We start from the raw sequence: 19,942 nt of genomic DNA, 5'->3' as shown, positions 1-19,942 counted from the left end.
TGTCATTTGTATTTTCAGTATTTCCAGTATTTGTGTTGCTGATGTTGTTTCCATTGTTTAATAACAGTGAAATTAAGTGTTCTAAATATGTGTATATTGTCTTCCGATCTCCAGGTCTCCTGTAGGGAGCGGTCACAGGGCCCCACTTGCCACCTGGAAATCAGAATCACATGAGTCTAGTCCACCAGAACCACATGAGTCTGGCCCACCAAAACTGCGTGATCCCAACCAGACATGAAGTGTGTATGCGCCTACCAGATCTGATGGGAGCTCACCAAATTCGTGTTACCAGACCCTCGTGAGCCTATATCATATGAGCCTATTTCATCCAAAACCGTGTGAGCCTATTCATCCAAATTTGTGTGAGCTAATCAAGTCTCAATTTTGACGTGATGTGAGCGTGTGAGTCTACATCACACGTGAGCCAAGCAAGTCAAAACTGTGTGAGCCTAGCTCACTAGATCTGCATGAGCCCACCCAGATGTGATGTGAGCTCTGATAGAATGCACAGTGGAAGAAGGGAAAGTGGAAACATAGGAGAGAGAGAGAGAGAGAGAGAGAGAGAGAGAGAGGGCACACAGGTATGGACTTGCTCTCAATATCATCATCCAAGAATACATGTCTCGAGCAAGAGGGGAGAAGACCTCATATGTGAGGGACTGCAGCAAACAATGCTATGCAATGAAAAAGAGTGAGGGAGGGACCAGCTATATATATGCCCATGTAGGGGTAGCTGACCAGCTCTCCACGACTAGGATAAATGTCCAAGACTCCATAAAATGGGGGGAAAAGGTGGGAAATGATGTGAGGGGTGACGAGCCCCTCTAGCTAACATGGTCAGCCCTCAAGGCTAAAATAGGACACCACAAACGAAGCCAACAACAAGGGGATGATGATGTCTAAGACCCCCTCTCAGCACCGCATGCTGAGTGAACTCCAAGAAGCCAGAGACGCCGTCCTCGATCAAAGATGAAAGACTGCAACAACGGGCACGAGGAAAGCTCCACAAGCAATCTCCTTAGCAACTCAGCTACAAAAGCAACAGAACAAGCTGCCAAGTACACCGCTCCTCTGGAAGAAACAACCAAGTAGGTTGTGACGTGCTGTTTCAAATAATGGTGCCAAACCCAAGTGTAAGAACACTCCCCGAAGTCAAATGTCATGTATCCAGCTTGGAGAAGGTATGAAAAACCTCAAAACCAACCAAGATTAGATCCTGTAGATAATCAAGCCTAGGAGAAGCAGGCTGCTCCTCACTGGAACTCTCTGAGTCCATCTGCTCAAACTCTGTAACAAGAGTTGCCAAATGCTGAAAAGAAGCATCCTCTGGAAAGGTCGGCATCGCAAGATGTAAAGACTCTGTAGAAAAGATGGGGTCCATCTACTCCAACTCCGTACCATGAGTTGCCCAATGCTGTACATAAGTACACTCCACTAAGGTGGGCATCGCCAGATGAAAGGACTCCACATCCCCCTCTGAAAAAAGATGTCGTTGGACTGGTACAAGCCCAACCTAATTCTAATCCAAATCCAAAAAACTCTGAAAGTACCACTGTGCCCCAGGCACACAGATCCAAAGCATCCCACTGGGTCCAAAAGTCCATCCTCCAAAACAACAAACCTGCACACCGCATCAAACTGGCAAGGGGAGGGGCATCCGAAGCATCACAAAGAGAGGCAAAGGTAGACTCCTCACAATGAGGAAGGGAAGCAGGAATATAAACTGCAATGGTAACAAATTCCTCAAGAGCATCACTGATAACATAAGACTGCTCCTCCATAAGTAGAATTAGATCCCAAGAATCAGCAACAAACAAGTGATCCATGTGAAAGGATGACACCTCACAAGCAAAACACCCCCCTTTCTCTGCAAACACTGCAAAGAAAACAGGCTCGAACAAAATAAACTCTGCTTAGGATCTTTGAAAAGATCACTCCTCTCCTCCAAAATCTGTAAACTCCTGTCATAGAAGAAAGTCTCCATATATACAAAACAGCTCCCGAAAAAACTCCTTTGGGAAGCAAAACACAGCCAAAACACTGTTGTCCAGCAAAAAACAGCACTCCACTGCCAACAGAAGGCAAGGAACATGAAGAAACTGGGTAACTGTGTAGGCCATGAACAAAACACAGGTATAGACGCTCCAAAATCAGCAAAAACGTGACTGAAGTCAGAAATTCAGTGTCCCTCTCAAGTACCAAACTGCCACCAAAGCCACAGTCCACACAAAACCCCCTCTGCATGTGATATGTGTCCACTGGAGAAGAAAACGCAGCCAAACAGAGGGCTACAAACCTAAAAATTCAGGCCAACCAAGTTCCACACCTCATATGAGAAAAAAGCTGAAGAGAAGGTACCTTCGGGTGCAACTGAAGACGCCTAGATGAAGGTAGAGCTACCAGCAAGATCAGTCCAGAAAACGCAGCAACCAGAGGGCTGCAAATCTGAAAACGCAGAGGTGAAACGGGGCTGTAGATAGGGCAGATTCTGGAAGCGCAGAAGTGCAAGGTACCACCAAGCCTTAGATCAGCCAATCAGCATCAGAAAACAACCTGTAGGAGAAAAAACGCAGCACATATACTGCTGTTGTCCTGTACAGAACAGGCCGACAGCACTACAGGGATAGATGCTGAAGAATATTGACAACAAAACTGCTGCAAAACACCTGTAGAAAAAAAATGCAGCACAACAGATGCTGCTGCCCTCAAACAGAGCAGCTGAGAGGTGTGTAGGGGGGGGGTCTCAGGGGTCAAACCGGCGATGGAAGACCACGGGCTGCAGTGGAGAAGAGCCGGGAAGTGACCAGCTGACCAGTAGCAAATCTGAGAAGAAAAACGCAGAGAAGAAGAGGAGGGAGCATCCAACACTGCATGTCACCGGCGCTCTGATACCATGATAGAATGCACAACGGAAGAAGGGAAACACAAGAGAGAGTGAGAGAGAGAGAGAGAGAGATGGAGAGGAAACACAGGTATGGACCTGCTCTCGATATCATCATCCAAGAATACATGTCCCGAGCAAGAGGGGAGAAGACCTCGTATACGAGGGACTGCGACAAACAATGCTAAGTAATGAAAAAGAGTGAGGGAGGGACCGGCTATATATATGCCCATGTAGGGGCAACCAACCAGCTCTCCACGACTAGGATAAATGCCCAAGACTCCATAAAATGGGGGAAAAAGGTGGAAAATGATGTGAGGGGTGACCAGCCCCTCTAGCTAACATGGTCAGCCGTAAAGGCTAAAATAGGACACCACAAACGAAGCCAGCAACAACAAGGGGATGATGATGTCTAACAAGCTCACTAAATTCACATGAGCCAAGCTCACCAGACCTGGGTGACCCAAGTTTTTCCAAACTCATGAGAGCCAAATTAGAAAAAAAGAGAAAAAAAACCCAGAAACCAAAAAAAAAAACATTTCTTGCAACTTGTGCAGTGCACATGTGCTTGATGCTATCCAGACCTGCGTAGGTGGCCCAAGGAAACGACAATTCTTCAAACCCACCAAGCCTTCGATTCCATAAATTGACTAGGAGTGAAGATGATAATAAGATAAGCGACCTTCGTATCTACCTTAAGCAAGGAGCTTTGGGAAAAAATGAGCCAAATAAACGTAGACTTGGATGAACTAGTGAACCCCTGGAAATGGGAGACGCCACAGTCCCCCAAGCCCCAAATTCGCCAACATGCTCACTGAAAAGCACCATGAACTTCGTGAAAATTGTGTTCACAACGATCAATTGTCCTATCTTTGGATGTAGCTCCAATGAGGGAGGTGGGCTAGTACCATCAAGGTTCGCCAAAGACTCAATCCATATTGGACGCCACACCTTTTCAAACCCTTGGCGTCGGCTTGGAGTTGGGAGTGCCCCGACCTGGCCTCGGCCATGCAACCCCTTTACCTCCCTTGTGGCAATCGGGACACATCTCTTTTGGCGCACTGTCAAGGGCAAGCAACCCATAGGGCAACCCCCAAACTGGTCCGCAAGCGTACACAGTGAAAGTTGGAGTACCACCTCTCAAGGAAAAGCCCTCTTTGGACATCTCTTCACCGCGGAACCAAGCTCCAATTCTTCTTCGTTTTGACGGATGAGGAGCAAAGAATGTGGGGAAAGGTAAAGAACCTATCTGAGGAACTATGCCCAACCTAGGTGTTCCACAAGGACAACCACCTAACGTATGTTCAGCCATGTCGGTGCCAGGCATAGCATTGGTGCCATCGGAAACCGTACAACCGACTCCCATGATGGGACTTGAAACTCCAAATCCTTAGGCAGAAGGTTATCCATAACCATTCCCTTACATTTCGCCACCTCATGAATGATGTTGGCAATATGTTCAAATGGCATAGGAAGTAGGAAGGGGGGTTGCCATGCATTTGGCACTTAGAACCATGGACTTCACCTAGACCAAGCCAATCCACATCTTTGAGCTAATGACTAGATTTGACGGACATGGAGATCCCATTCAATATCTGCATAAGTTCAAACAAGTCTATGAATCTATGGGAAGGATTGATGAGCCCACCAAGATCTATGTCACGTGCATCTAGCAATTGGATGCCACGTGGACATATCTATAGATGTTATGTACCTGGACACTAATCTACGGATTAGGTATCTAGTCCAACGAGATTAGGGATTAGCATGCTAATACATGGCTAGAGTTCATGGATTGATAAAACAAGCTTAATGGCCTTTTATAGCGAGTTAGCTATTTATGGCGTAGTTATCACTATATAGGTGAGGGCTCGGGTTATTATGAGACACAGTTGTGCGCATGCAGCTTTGAAGGTCTAACTTGGACCAGGAGAGCCGACATACTAATGCCATGCACATGGCGAGTACATAGGTTGGCGTGTCGAAGGCCGACGGGTGGGCTTCAGTGGTATGGGACATCGGAGTTAAACACGGACCTATGGGATTGTGCAAGAAGCCCTAGTCTTGGCTCGGGGGAGATCGGTGGATGCCGGTCGCAGTTGGGAGGTGAGCTAGCCTGTTACCTCATGATTTGGTTTAGGACTAACCTTGGTTTCAGCTGTGTTTAGGAAGATTCAGGGAAGGACTTTACAGTAGAGTAGCTGCAAGACTTAGAGTGGTAGAAGGCCCTTTGTGAGCCCTTTTGCAGGACGAGTCGGATAGGGATCCACCGTAGAGGGTCATGGTCAAGTGTGCATGTCCCGCACGTCTACGTAACCCTTTGGAATGATGTAGAGGTGGACCGGGCTTTGATTGAGCTTCAATTCTTATGGCAGCTCATGGCCTACCAAAGGGCCAGCCTACATAGACATATATGATATATGTACAGAAGGTGCAAGACTTAAGAGTGGTAATTGTCCCTTTGTGAGCCCTTGTCCGGGACGAGTCGGCCAGGGATCCATTGTAGAGGGCCATGGTCATGTGTGCATGTTTCGCACATGAAGTCAGTGCATGTCCCGCACGTATGTGTAACCCTCTGAAATGATGTAGAGGTGGACCGGGCTTTGCTTGGACTTCCACTTTTATTGCAGCCCATGGCCCACCAAAGGGCCAGATCAAGAACCATCAAGAGTCTCCATGGGTATGCGGGATAGCCATAGGCCAGCCCTATGGAGCCCAGTCGGCCAGTAGAAGGCGTGTCGGTCAGCAACAAGCGCAGCCAGCCATGCATGGGGAAAAGCGCTAGCATTTAATGCTGGTTTTCTCCGAGTCGTGAGCATATAAACAGGCTGACAGCTGTTGAAGGAAACCGACCAGCATATTGGAGAACATATATAAGTGATCTTCAGTTTCTTGCATAAATCATCTCATATATTCTGCAAGTGCGAGGGGTCAAGGGCCTAGACAGCCAAATGGAGCCAAGGGCAAGGTAGAAGGAGAAGATCAAGGGTCATCTTCAGGCTGAGTTATCTCAGCCAAGTGGACAGTTCAGTCCTAGTTATTTACAGCCATCAGTCAGTCATTTCGACTACTCATTCAATAAAGCAAATACACCATACGTGGTGGGGGCCCTTAGAGGGTATTTGGGACCCAACACTATGTATTGTCTCTCTTCTCTCTGTGCAGTCTTATTCTCATTACATTGTGCTTTACATCGTCAATGACAAAAGGGCTGAAAGTTGTTTATCAGAGTATAATCCTCGTTTTGTAAGCTTACGCATGTTACAGTGGTATCAGAGCTTTGCCTTTTGGTGAAGAAATTCCACCCAAAAAAAGGAAGAAAAGTTTTCACTTGTGTGGTTAGTTTAGACAACAGAAGCACTCCCCAATCCGGTGTGATTCTTGTCCCTTGAAAGACGGTTGGTTTTCAGCCTCTAGAATGCGATTGGAAACAACTCCCACACACACAGTGGATAGTCTGTTTGCGGTCGGGAAGAACCTTTTGTTGGGTTAAAGGCTAAATGCCTCCCTTGTATTTGTATATAGCCTTTTATAAGGCTCAATGTATACTTTTAAAGTCTTGGCCAAGTTCACATTGAACTTGGCCTAGGACTATTTTTAAAGGCCCAAAGGCCACAACAATAAAAAAGGGTAAGTGGGCTTCTAAAGCACACAAGCATTACCCCAACTCCAAGAATCGTACGTTTTCTCTCTCTCTCTGATTTTCGAATCTCCACGCTCACCCTCATAGAGGCTCACGCTCCATTTCTCTTGCTCAAGGCTTCAAGCCATTGCATCCGGCCTTCATCTCGTGCACTCTTTCATCCCTACAACTGGTATCAGAGCATATTAGGGTTACAAAACAGAAAGTGCAGGTGGCTGGACAGCAGCAAAACAGGTGTTTTTTAGCAAGATTTGGCGCTTCTATCGCGAAGCCCCTTGCTTCCGGAGTACTTTAGGGTACCTACAGTGCCAAAACAGCCCTAAACAGGCTGAAATTAGGGCAAAAACAGGTTATGACAGCAAAAACACAGGTTTTTATTTGATGTTTTAACTTGAGGGAACGATTCCTCTTGCTTCCCGCAACCCGAAAACACCGAAATTGCCGCAAACAGGTCGCCAAAACAGAGTTTTACAGCAAATTTCAGATTTGCGCAGGTTTTTATAAGCGTGCGGGGGATGCATTTACATTGAGGGAAATGCAAATTGACATAATTTATGCACAATTGACCAAATTTGCTCATGTATGACCATTTGTGGCTCAATTCCATGCAAACTTGATGCTACAAATTGGGACTTTTCATGCTACATGCTTCTACAGGCTGTGAATTAGCCTTCTGTGTATGTCTTTTGAGGGTAAAAACAACAAAATTTGTTGTTTTTAGGCACAAATCAACTTGCTGTAATTTTCTGCGCAGAAAATTCAGAATTGATTTTTTGTGCCCAAACGGACCCGTTTTGCCTTAAATTGCTCCTGTGACCATTTAGAGCTGCAGTGCACACTTCTGTGAGGCTATACTCCGATTTTGGTGCATTTTTGCCCAAAATTTCAGATTGTTAGCCCTTTTGTGCAACTATGGCGTCATCCTCCGACGTGAAGAATCTCTTTGAGATCCGGCGGTTTGAGGGTACAGGTTTTGACCTATGGAAGGAAAGGATTCAAGGAATCCTCTTCCTCAAGGATTGTGACAGGGCATTAGAGGCAGAGAAGCCAGGGGACATGTCTGAGGATGCATGGGCTACTTTGAACAAGAAGGCTATTACGTACATAAAGATGGCCGTTTCTGACGAGATCTTGGTTGATCTCAAAGGTCTTGTCACTGCTTTTGAGCTATGGGCAAAGTTAAAGGCAACGTATGAAAATACAACGCCGGTCAACCAAGTGCATTTGATGCGAAAACTTGTTGGCATGCAGCTGGATGAGTCCAAGAGCGCTGCAGAGCACTTGTCGTTGTTTACAGGTACTTTATCACAGTTACAGGATTCTGGCATGCCTCCCTTTGAGGATAAGCTGAAAGCTATCTTCTTGCTTATGACGTTACCTGATTCTTGGGAAACATTGGTGGTTTCGTTGTCTAACAACCCCAATCTGACCTTTGATGGTGTTAGGGGTTCAATCTTGAATGAGGAAATCAGGAGGAAAGCAAGTGGAGAGGGAGGCAGTGCAGCCAACATGGTTAGAGGCAGGACAGAGAAGAAGACTGCCTATGCACAGAGAGGTAAGAGTAAGAGTAAGGAAAGGGGAAATGCCAGCAAGGGCAAAAGTGATGTGACTTGCTATCAGTGTGGCAGGAAAGGTCACAAGAAACCTGATTGCAAGTTCTACAAAGCAGAATTGGAAAGAAGAAAGAATGGCGGAGACAAAAAGAAAGAGAAGAAGGAAGTCAAGGTAGATGCACAGGACAGCTCTAAGGACAAAGAGAAGGCCAATGTGGCCTCAAGTGTTGTTATTGAGGAACTGTCAGATGTAGAGGACATTCTATGTGCTACTTTGTCAGCTGATGATGTCCATGAGTTTGATGCCTCTCTCTATGTTCATACACAGGATATGCAGATCACTAAAAGTGATCTCATTGATGCTTTGTTGACTGTGAATGATGCATTGTCTCAGACTTGGATTGTTGATTCCGGTGCCAGCCATGGCCATGTATACCTTGGAAACAATCATGCATGTTCCATTGAGGGTATTGGCACGGTGCATCTTTCTACGGATGGCACGAATGAGCTTGTGCTGCATGATGTTAGATATGTGCCGGGAATCAAGAAGAGTCTGCTTTCTGTTGGGCAGATGGATATGCATGGTTACAGCATCTTGTTTGAGAGAGGATCATGGAAAATGACTAAAGGCTCAAGGCTGATTGTGAAAGGCACAAAGAAAGGGACACTTTACTGCTTGCATGGCAAGGCCTTGTTGGGCAAGTTTATTGCCTTGGCTGAAATTAATTCCCATATGGAATTGTGGCATAAGAGGCTTGGCCATATGAGCCAAAAGGGCCTCACGAAGCTTTGTAACTTGAATAAGCTTGATGCTAAAGGCACAAAGCTTGAATTTTGTAATGAATGTCAATATGGCAAGCAAGTGAAGCGTTCTTATTACTCCGGTGTCTCTCGTAAGTCATGTGTGCTTGATCTTGTCCATTCTGATGTGTGTAGCATGCCCGCCAAGTCTATGGGGGGTGCAAATTATTTTGTCTCTTTTGTGGATGACCATTCTAGAAAAATTTGGGTTTCTTTGATTAAATCTAAGGATGAAGCCTTTGCTGCGTTTAAGCGCTTTCATGCATTTGTGACCACCCAAACAGGTAGAAAGCTGAAATGCTTGCGTACAGACAATGGGGGGGAGTTCACAAGTGCTGAATTTACGAGATTTTGTGAAAATTTAGGCATTAAGAGGGAGCTTACTGTTCCATACAGCCCCTCTTCTAATGGTGTGGCTGAAAGATACAATAGGACACTTTGTGAGAGGGTGAGATGCATGCTGTCCACAGCTAATCTCCCACATGGTTTTTGGGGAGAGGCTTTGAAAACTGCAGTACACATATGCAATCGATCCCCTCACATGTCTATCAAAGGTGACATCCCTGAAGAGGTTTGGTCTGGCAAACCTGCTTCATATGATCACTTACGCGTCTTTGGCTGTGAAGCTTTTGTACATATTAGACCTGAGTTGAGAAGTAAACTCGATGCCACTTCCATTAAAGGCCTCTTCATGGGATATGGTGAAGAAGGCGAAATGGGTTACAGGATTTGGTTACCTTCACTCAGAAAGGTTGTACGCAGCCGGGATGTTGTGTTTAATGAGGCAAAGCTGCTTAAACACAATTGTGCCTCTCATGGTGACCATAAAAAGGTCAAATTTCAGCATGTACAGACACCTATTAGGCCTCTTTTAGACCCTCAGGATGCACCACATATGACTGAAAATGTTGATGAGCCAGTGGTGTTTGAGCCAGATGATGTTGGACAGCAAAATGAGGCTCCTGAAGGGCTTGGACAGCAGCCTATCAATGCTGAAAATGGTGCTGAAATTGATGGACAGCAGCCCATACTTGATGATGGTGTTATCCCACCTGATGTAAACCCATTTCCGGATAATGTGGATCATTGGGTGAGGCGTTCTACTCGTCCAAGACGGAATGTGAGTAGATACGATCCCTCTTTGCATTACATTATGTTGACAGATGAGGGGGAGCCTCTTACTTACAAGGAGGCAAAGACATGTGAGCACAGCAGCAAGTGGGAGCTTGCTATGCAGGAAGAGGTTAAAGCTTTGCATGCTAATGATACTTGGGACTTGGTTGAATTGCCCAAAGGTAGGAAGGCCATTCCTAACAAATGGGTGTATAAAATCAAGACAGTTGATGCAAAACCCAAGTATAAAGCAAGGCTGGTTGCAAAGGGATATGCGCAAACAAAAGGCATAGACTTTCAGGAAGTGTTCTCTCCTGTTGTGAAGATGACCACTTTGCGTGTCTTGTTTGCCATAGCGGCTGTCCTTGATTTGGAATTAGACCAAATGGATGTACATACAGCTTTTTTGCATGGTGATGTTGAGGAAGAGCTTTATATGAAACAGCCCGAGGGTTTTGTGATTCCCGGAAAGGAACACATGGTATGTAAGCTCAATAGAAGCTTATACGGGCTGAAGCAAGCTTCTAGACATTGGTACAAAAAGTTTGATGCGTTTATGCTCAAACATGGTTACAAAAGAAGCCATGCAGATCACTGTTTGTATACAAAACTTGATGAGGATGGCAGCCCTATCATTCTTGTGCTCTATGTCGATGATATGCTGATTGCTGGTAAGAAAAGAGGCACTGTTGATGCTCTTAAGCAACAGCTGAAATCTGCGTTTTCTATGAAAGACCTTGGGGCAGCAGAGCATGTTCTTGGAGTGAGAATTAGAAGGCAAAGAGACCAGCGCATATTGTATTTGTCGCAAGAAAAATACATTGAAAAGGTGCTGGACAGGTTTAACATGGCTGATGCAAAGCCACTTAGTGTGCCATTACAGCCACATGTGAAATTCTCCAAGGAAGATTGTCCCAAGTCTGACACGGCAACCAATGAGATGCAAAGTGTTCCTTATGCATCAGCTTGTGGTTCACTTATGTATGCTATGGTTGCTACTAGGCCTGACATAGCCCATGCAGTGGGAGTTGTGAGCCGTTTTATGGCTAATCCAGGCAAATTGCATTGGGATGCAATAAAGTCCATTATGAGGTACTTGAAAGGGACTAAAAACAAATGCCTCTGTTATGGTAAGGGTCCTTTGGAGTTGAAGGGATTTTGTGTCTCTGACATGGCAGGTGATGTGGATACACGCAAATCCACAAGTGGTTATGTGTTTACTCTTGCAGGAGGTGCCGTCTCATGGTGCTCTAGACTACAAAAAATAGTTGCACTGTCTACTACAGAGGCTGAATATATTTCAGCCACTGAGGCTTCCAAGGAAGCCATATGGTTGGCACGTTTATGCAGGGAGTTTGGTTTGCCTGACAAGGCACCTATGCTTGGTTGTGATAGCCAGAGTGCCATATGTCTGGCAAAGAATGCTATGTTTCATGCGCGCACAAAGCATATTGATGTGCGTTATCACTTCATTCGAGAGTTGCTTAAGGATGGACTTCTCACTATGGTTAAAGTCCATACGTCACAAAACCCTGCAGATGCTCTCACTAAGTGCTTACCCAAAGCACAACATCAGCTATGCATACAGATGGTGGGAGTTACATAGCTGAAAGGCGCCATTTATGCCTTTAAGTGGGAGGTTGTTGGGTTAAAGGCTAAATGCCTCCCTTGTATTTGTATATAGCCTTTTATAAGGCTCAATGTATACTTTTAAAGTCTTGGCCAAGTTCACATTGAACTTGGCCTAGGACTATTTTTAAAGGCCCAAAGGCCACAACAATAAAAAAGGGTAAGTGGGCTTCTAAAGCACACAAGCATTACCCCAACTCCAAGAATCATACGTTTTCTCTCTCTCTCTGATTTTCGAATCTCCACGCTCACCCTCATAGAGGCTCACGCTCCATTTCTCTTGCTCAAGGCTTCAAGCCATTGCATCCGGCCTTCATCTCGTGCACTCTTTCATCCCTACACCTTTGGCCACCCCCACTATGGTGATGTCCAAGGATGAGAGAACAATAGATCTAGGAAGAACTGTTACTCATACTATGTTCCAGAATTTAACGTATCTTATGAAGCAACGGGGAGATCAATTGCTTGAGCAGAAAGCTATGATCCAAACCCTATTATCTCTTCTAGCCCCTTCTTCCCCCATTCCTCCTCCCCTCTCTCTAGTTCTCACCCAAATCCCTACCCCAATTCCTATATCTTCTAACTCCATTGAGGGGTTAATGCAACAGGCCCGTTCTCGACTTGAGTTGCAAATATGGGAGGTGGAGCTTCAATTGCAGGCGTGCTGCCGCACAAGAAGCGTTACTCCAAGTGGGACAGGGATTTTACAAAACACTTGACCATTAATGCAATTAAACACTTAAATTGGCCGCAACCTTAAACATATGCGACTTAACTCCACAAAACTGTAAAAGAGAGATGTGCACATCCGACACCACATAGAGGCCGGAATGGGCTGACCTCCCCCTTGGAGTATTTTATTACCCAAGAAGAAACATATCATGTAAAAGATTTGGGGGAGCACATGATCTAGATTTATCCACATACAAGCATGAATAATTCATATATATATGGGTTGTCATCAAAAAGCCCCATGAAAATTCCAAGAATATGTATATTCCGTGTGGATACCGGCCAACATAGCTTATCCAATAGCCCACAGCTGTCCATAAACCCATATGGCTGAATCATAAGTCCATAAATCTTTCCATGAACCCATATGGCTGAGATACAATACCCCATGGCAATAGAAGTGCCCAATGGCTCAAATGCATGGCCAATGGCGATAGTAAGTACCCAGTGACTCAAATGCATGCCCAATTGTTGTAGAAGTGTCTGATGGCTGTCTGTATACAACCAATTAAAAAGACAAATCCCTAGTGGCTGAAAATCATAATACAATGATCAAATATCCTTGCCTTCAATATTTCTTCGCGATGGAAGCCTTCAACACAGTCCCGGAACAACTGGTATACTTCTCTCCCACATGAAACCCTAACTCTTAATCTCCCATTCAAATATATCACGACACGGCGTCAATCCCATGCTAAGCAATAGGCATGGATGCCAGTCCAATGCATACACACAGAACGCAGTTCCAATGAACTCACCAAAGTGTGAAGTTTTTCGATCACAGTACTACCATGCAGTAATACCACTATTGTCGTGTCCCATACCAAGCAAAATATAGGTTTCTAAAGCGGGCAATCGGTAGACCCATATTGGCATGGTCAATGGAAATGAGTTGTCATGCCAAACCATTACCATAACTCTACCACATGCTCCGTGCTAGCCACACACCTTGGACTTACAGTTTATCAACATTTCGGTTGTTGATGGAAAAATCCATAAAAGCATCATATCCATGAGATATCCATATATTTCTTCTCTATAAGCTCGGACAGATTTGTCCATTGAAATTGCTTGCAAAGCCCAATATCTATATAAATCTCGTCCAAAAAAGAAATCTCCATAGATACATCCAAATAATCCATGAATGTGGTCCATAGTTCAAATTACAATCGCTTCCATTGAGTAATGCATCATATCCCATCCGTGGAAGGTCCTATAGATGCAACCAAATAATCCATGAATGTAGTCCATAATAACAATCTCTTCCATAGAGTAATGTTGATATCATATCCCATTCGCGGAAGGTTAGAAGAAATCATATTGTAGCCATGTAGATCAAGCTCATCAATACTTTCCTGAAACACACTCATTTTCTCCTTGCAAAGATACAAGGGTAAGGCATTCAAAAATCCGATGTAACAATCTTGCAAGAAAAAGAAAGGAATACTTCGCTTTTCTTGGCAAGTTCGTCATAAAGCCCAATAGATGTATCTCCATATAGGTTGTCTTGAGCTTGATGAAATGATCCATGATATCGATATGGAAAACAATACCCAACATGCATAATAAAGCCAATTCAATGCTTCCAAGATAGATTCCATGAATCCACAAATCCATAGACCATGTTGACTTATGTTCATGCTCTTGATGCATGATTGCTCCCATAAGTGGATAGGTTGACTGAAACCGGCCTTCAGAGAACTTGACGGGCGGTGAAACAAACACTCGCACACAAAACACTTCAACACCTTTGAGGACCTGGAAAAGGAAAACAAACAGGGGGAGCTAGAGTGCTCATGCAAAAAGTACACAGACACCGATTGGCCCCAAAACGCAGTGGCGCCCCTTGCGGTATTTCTTTACTTTAATCAAATTTGAGTACAAAGTACAACTTGTAGAATCCTCCACCAACAGGATCCCTTGTAGTTTCACCCAAGACTTCTAAAAGAGAACTCTCGTTATCACAACACCGCATACCATAGAGAAGGCACACCTGTATAACACCTCCCTGCTTCCAAAGGTCTTCTCCATTTCTACCATGGATCCCTCAAACCCTTTCCCAAATAGCAGTAGGGCTGTACCATACCACATGTCCTTCCCTATAGCCACAGCTTGCATGTAACCTCGAGAAAACTACAACCTGTTCACATGAATCCAAAGACATGTTTTCCACATGAAACCAAGGACCTGTATCCCATAAACCATAGGCCTGTTTCCTGGAAACCAAAGTCCTGTTTCCTCTCAAAAACCAATGTCCTGTTTCCATGAGAAACCCACATATACACCATCCAAGCACAGTACCAAAACCAGGGTTGTTTCACAAAACACTTGACCATTAATTCAATTAAACACTAAAATTGGCCACAACCTTAAACATATGCCTCTTAATCCACAGAACTATAAAAGAGAGATGTGCACATAGAGACCAGAATGGGCTGACCCCCCCTCTTGGAGTATTGTATTTACCCAAGGAGAATTGTATTTACCCAAGGAGAATAATATCATGTACAAGCTTTGAGGGCCTTACTCTCCCCACGGGAGATGCCGGATTATCCATATACAAACGCCATAACACACCCAACATGAGGCAACCATAAAATTCAGCCGGTACACAAGCTGTAGAAATGCGGAGCCAACAATATAATCCATGTACCTCCATGTGGGTACTGATTCTTCTCCAAAAACCATGGGTCTTCATGCAATAGAGCTAGTACAACAAGTACAGCTCTCCATTTATAGCAAGTAAATGGGCTGGTACAAGAGGTACAATGGTTGGTACAACAAATACAGTGGTTGGTATAACAAGTACAGTGGCTGGTATAGCAAGTACAAGGACTAGTACAATAGGTACAAGGGTTGGTATAGAAAGTACAAGGACTAGTACAATAAGTACAGTGGCTAGAAATCATAATACAATGATTAAATACCCTTGCCTTCAGTATTTCTTCGCAATGGAAGCCTTCAAAACAGTCCCCAACAGCCGGTATACTTCATGGGAAGCCTTCAAGAGAAAGAGAAAGAGAGCAGCCAGCATTATGGCAACCTCTAACAGTCGTAGAGAGCCATAATCTTGGAGTAGAGAACCACCAAGAATAGAGAGGAGTTGCCAACATGGTAGAGGCTAGTTTGCAACAATAGAGCCTCCTCCAAATGAAGAGAGAGGGCTCCAATTTATAGATTTGGGCCTCATATGAGCTAAAATGGCAAGAGAAGGCTATAATGACAAGTGTCAAGAGCCACACAATAGTTATAGTGACAAGTGTGAGGCCACTTGTCTCATTTTGATCTACTTTCTAACAAGTGTGAGGCCACTTGTCTCACCTTGATCCACTTTCTTGCCACATGTGACATGTCCCAATCTAAGATCGAAGTCAGGCCAAAAATAGCAACACTCCTAAATTTTAGGAGTGTGATCCTTTGTATTCGGGAATGATCTCCCATTCCCAAAGCTTGTACTTTCCAAATATTTAGACTTCCTAGAGTCCACCGAACCCCTTTCATGCTTGGAAATGTCCAAGCAGGTGACAGTATGGGGGCTAGCCCTATGCAGCCCAGTCGGCCCAGCAGCAAGAGAAGCCAGCCACGCATGGGAAATGCACTAGCACTTCATGCTAGTTTTCTCCTAGTCATGAGCATATAAACAGGCTGACAGCTATTTAGCAAAGCCTTTCTTGATTCTTGGCTAGAGTCCAATGGCGAGTTCATGATTGGAACCGTGGAAAACGTCGTGGCAATGGGTTAGAGATCGAGCCATGAGCAGTAGTTGGAATTGATTATTTTAAAGGTCAAAGTGGAGTTTGTGCACTTTCTGACAGGAGCATTGGAATTGAACATGATCATTGTGCATGGGACATGGAATACGTGTACCAAGCAAGCTTGTGTGTGCTGGTTTTCAAGCAAGCTTGCCACTCTGAGGAGTATGTGTGGGCTACGGTGCCTTTGCAATGAAGACTGGAGAGTCGTGTGAAACTGGGCAGAGGCCTCTTCGATGAAATCAGAGGATCGATAAGTTAGGAGATATGGTCTCGTGTACTGTGTTTCAATGATTAAGAGCGTTTTCTAAATGTTTGAATGTTTCATATCGGCACCTTACCAGTTCAATTGTGAGATTGTATTCATTTTGAAGGCCGCCTTCTGGCTCTAATAATTATGTCAGTTTTTTTCCCCCAATCTAGGGAGACTTGAGCTCACTTGGAGAGCCAACCATTGTGGATGAAATCCTCAAGTCAAAGCCATCTTAGTAGGAAAAGAATCTATTCTATATTTGTATATCAAAAGTATGTCAAACAATGCACAGATGGAGTTGCTTCAATAATTTATCAGTAGAAACATGAGGTTTGGAATCATGAGACATCCATCCAGATGGCATGGTTATCTATTCATTCTTAGATAGCAAACTTTGCAGAATTTTTAGTGTTTAGATGCATCATAGAACATAGATGGTTATAGAACTAGTCAGAAAAGCATATTCATAATAAAGTCAACATACAAAACAATGTATTTATTACTTGTTGATAACTTGTTTATGTCCTTGAAGGACTCGCAGCAAACAATTGGAATCTCTATGGCGTTGGTTAGGCTATGTTTCTTTCAAACTTCTATCTTTTTCACTGCATTTAACTGTCTTTTGACACTCATCGTTTTATTCTTCATAAGCCATGTCAAATGAAAAAGCATCATAGAACATAGATGGTTATAGAACTACTAAGAAAAGCATGTTATAACGGGACACCTATGCTCGCTTGATGTATTTGGTTGCTCGGGCTCTTGCCCCTTGAACACTCAAGTGACTCCTCCTCCTTGGGTGGTGGATCACCCGAGATAGGAGGATCCATACGAGACCCCTCCGCTGTTCCAGCGCTCGACTCATCGCGGTGGTCATGGGGGATGCCTAATTCGTGGCTCTTGCCTGATGGTACGTGGCCCTTGCCCGACCATGATAATTGGCTAATTGTTGGAAGGGGAAATCGGATCCACCCACTTGAGTGGGCCCCGGGTGTGTACGAAAAAAAAAAACTAAACAATGTATGTAGTACTTGATAGCTTATTTATAATTCTAAGGACTTGTAGCTAACAATTGGAATCTCTATGGGCATTGGTCAGGTTATGTTTTCTTCCCTTTTCACTGCATTTAACTTGCCTTTTGTCACTCATCTTTTTATTCTTCATAAGCCATGTCAAATGAAGTGTTATGTAGATGAATTATTTGTCTGTGACATTCATAATAAAGTTCACACTTCCAAAGATCTTGTACCCCATGTAAAGTTAACACTTCCAAAGACCCAAAACCTTAACATAATGCAAATGGATTTGTTTGACTTCTTTCTAGCCTAGTAGGGCCATCTTAATCATTCTAAGACTTAAGAGACACCTTCCCTAACTGCTAGCACTTGTAACATAAATGTTGTGATATTCTACATGACTTACAGTTTGAGATCATGTTCTTTGTTTTGAAGGTGATATTAATCAAAATTGTGTGTGCTCCTTGAACCATAGCATGATGTCAATGAAGAAACTACTTAATTGTGATGCCCATTTGCCAGTAGAATCACATCATACGCGCAAAGACTGAGTGTTCAAGGGCCATGAATGCTTTCCTACTTTTAATGGCAGTTTGGTATGAATCCCAGAAGAAGTTTCCTCATTCACCTTATAGAGTTTATATTGCATACCCATTTTCCAACCTTCTATGTTAAGGGCATGTGCTCCTCTACATGATGGTAAGAGCCAACTTCACTTTAAAAATCACATTGATGATATTAGTTGCAAAATCAACTCTCAACTACTCGGGGGCATGGAACAAGGGAGTGAGTTATCTTGTTAATGGCATGTGGGATGACATTTTTTATTGTTTAATTTGAATCTTAGTAAGCAAGAAATGATTATTTATTGAGTGGAGCTATACACATCAAGTATGTTGCAAATAAAGGTTCTTTTATTTTCAAAAGATATGCTAGCCCTCTTTTGTTATGGTGGGTTCTAAAAATGTACCTGAATGTCACCAATAGAAAGTCTTCCTCCTTCCAAACTTGTACCCAAACAAACATTTAAATTTTATTACTCTAAACAAAGGACAATGGGAGTAAGCTTGTAAAAACTATATTGTGAAGATGTTGAACTTCAAATAATCTTACAAAGAGTGGTGAAGAGAGAATAAAAAGAGCAGAATGCTATATGTTGAAAGTGTGTTTGAATTTTGTGATCAAATTTATTCTTTTTTATGTGTTGAAGCTAATGATGAGAAAATACATTTTTAAAGTGGAATTTACAATTAAAAAAACATTACAAAGGGCATGGCACTCTTTTGCTCCACGTAGTGATTTTTCTAAACACGAAGCCACAGTTAATTTTTGAACTTTGAACCCTTTCATATGGACACTAGCACTTTAGATCAAGCGCCTCATAGGGACTTATTTTTCCAAATTGGTTTACACAAATCAAGTTAGTAGTTGGTTAGTAGTTTTATGGAATCTAATATAAGATTTTTAATTTAAAAAAAAGTGACGATTCATTAAATTAGGTTGATTTGATAGCGAATCATATTGAGGAAAAAAAAACAAAAAAACAAACATAGGTCATTGTTAAATGACCTATGTCAACACACATGATTCCTTTTATGGTAAATGGCCATTACACTTGCATTCATCACCACATTTAGGTTATGAAGCAAAAGAGGAATGCTTGATCCTTTGGGTGTGTTGACTAGACCCAAAGGACAATCGGGTTCTAGACTCTAGCCCCCCCTCAATCAACGTCCTCTCAATGACTCGGTTAGGCAAAGCTCCCTCCTTTTACACTACAAGGACTTGGCCCTTGATATTTTCATGATAGGTATTGGGTCCTCTTGCCCAAGGTGGCTATGTGGAAGCACCCCAACCAAGCCCACCGCAATGAAGCCCAAACGGAGAAAACCACCCTTACACTACGTGTTGGCCCGCCTCTGTGCACACACATATTCTGCTTCCTGGAACAGTCACACGACACCTAAGAACCAGCCAAAGCAACTGATGAAGAAGCATCTGCCTTTGTTTTGAACTCCTTAAGGTGTGAAGCTCTTTGCTTTTGCTTGGTCTCCATCGAGAACCTATTTGGTCTATTAGAATATTTTAAATCTATGATTTTACTTGTAGCCCCCAAGGCCTCAGGCACATTATTAACGTTTTGTCTCTCAACCTCGCCCCTTGTAGTACACTACTACATGATGCTAATGTTTCAATGATTTTTTCGACCTCGAAAATAACGTTTATATATTAACTACACGATGCTTATGTTCCGACGGTGAGTTTCGTGACAATTATTTCAGCGGCGGAAATGCCATCCATAAAAGCGTCAAAAATACGTCAAAAATGTTGTCGGAATAGACATCGAAATTCTTTTTCAAAATTTTTTATTTTCACCTTATTTATATCTTAACCAATATATATGTTTTTTTTCTCACTTTTGGTATATATAAATACTTGCAAAAGTAAATAAAACCAACAAAAAAAGTTCATCTCGTCGAGGTGATTCATGGTCCTCACACCCCTCTTTCCACGTACACAAATACATTACCATCAAATCATAGCATGTGAGAATATTTGCATGTTTACA

The 19,942-nt window shown here is 43.3% G+C and overlaps 1 protein-coding gene across 2 annotated transcripts in view; it reads left to right on the top strand.

Moving 5' to 3' along the window:
- The window catches only part of LOC147611851 (acetyl-coenzyme A synthetase, chloroplastic/glyoxysomal-like), an 84,230-nt gene extending 67,342 nt beyond the window's left edge, over positions 1 to 16,888 (top strand). Inside the window, exon 16 of one of the 2 annotated variants that reach the window (XM_086783729.1) lies at positions 16,528 to 16,888. In XM_086783729.1, coding sequence (XP_086639855.1) covers positions 16,528 to 16,593 — 66 coding nt within the window. In that variant the 3' untranslated portion in view covers positions 16,594 to 16,888. Of the gene's footprint in view, positions 1 to 16,508 lie in introns of both variants that reach the window. The other variant, XM_086783730.1, reaches the window with a different exon arrangement.
- Positions 16,889 to 19,942: the final 3,054 nt, after the last annotated feature.

Source organism: Cibotium barometz, chromosome 46, assembly GCF_041138505.1.
Source record: "Cibotium barometz isolate CiBa-2024 chromosome 46, ASM4113850v1, whole genome shotgun sequence".
NCBI lineage: Eukaryota > Viridiplantae > Streptophyta > Polypodiopsida > Cyatheales > Cibotiaceae > Cibotium > Cibotium barometz.
This window is presented reverse-complemented; position numbering and strand designations above follow the sequence as displayed.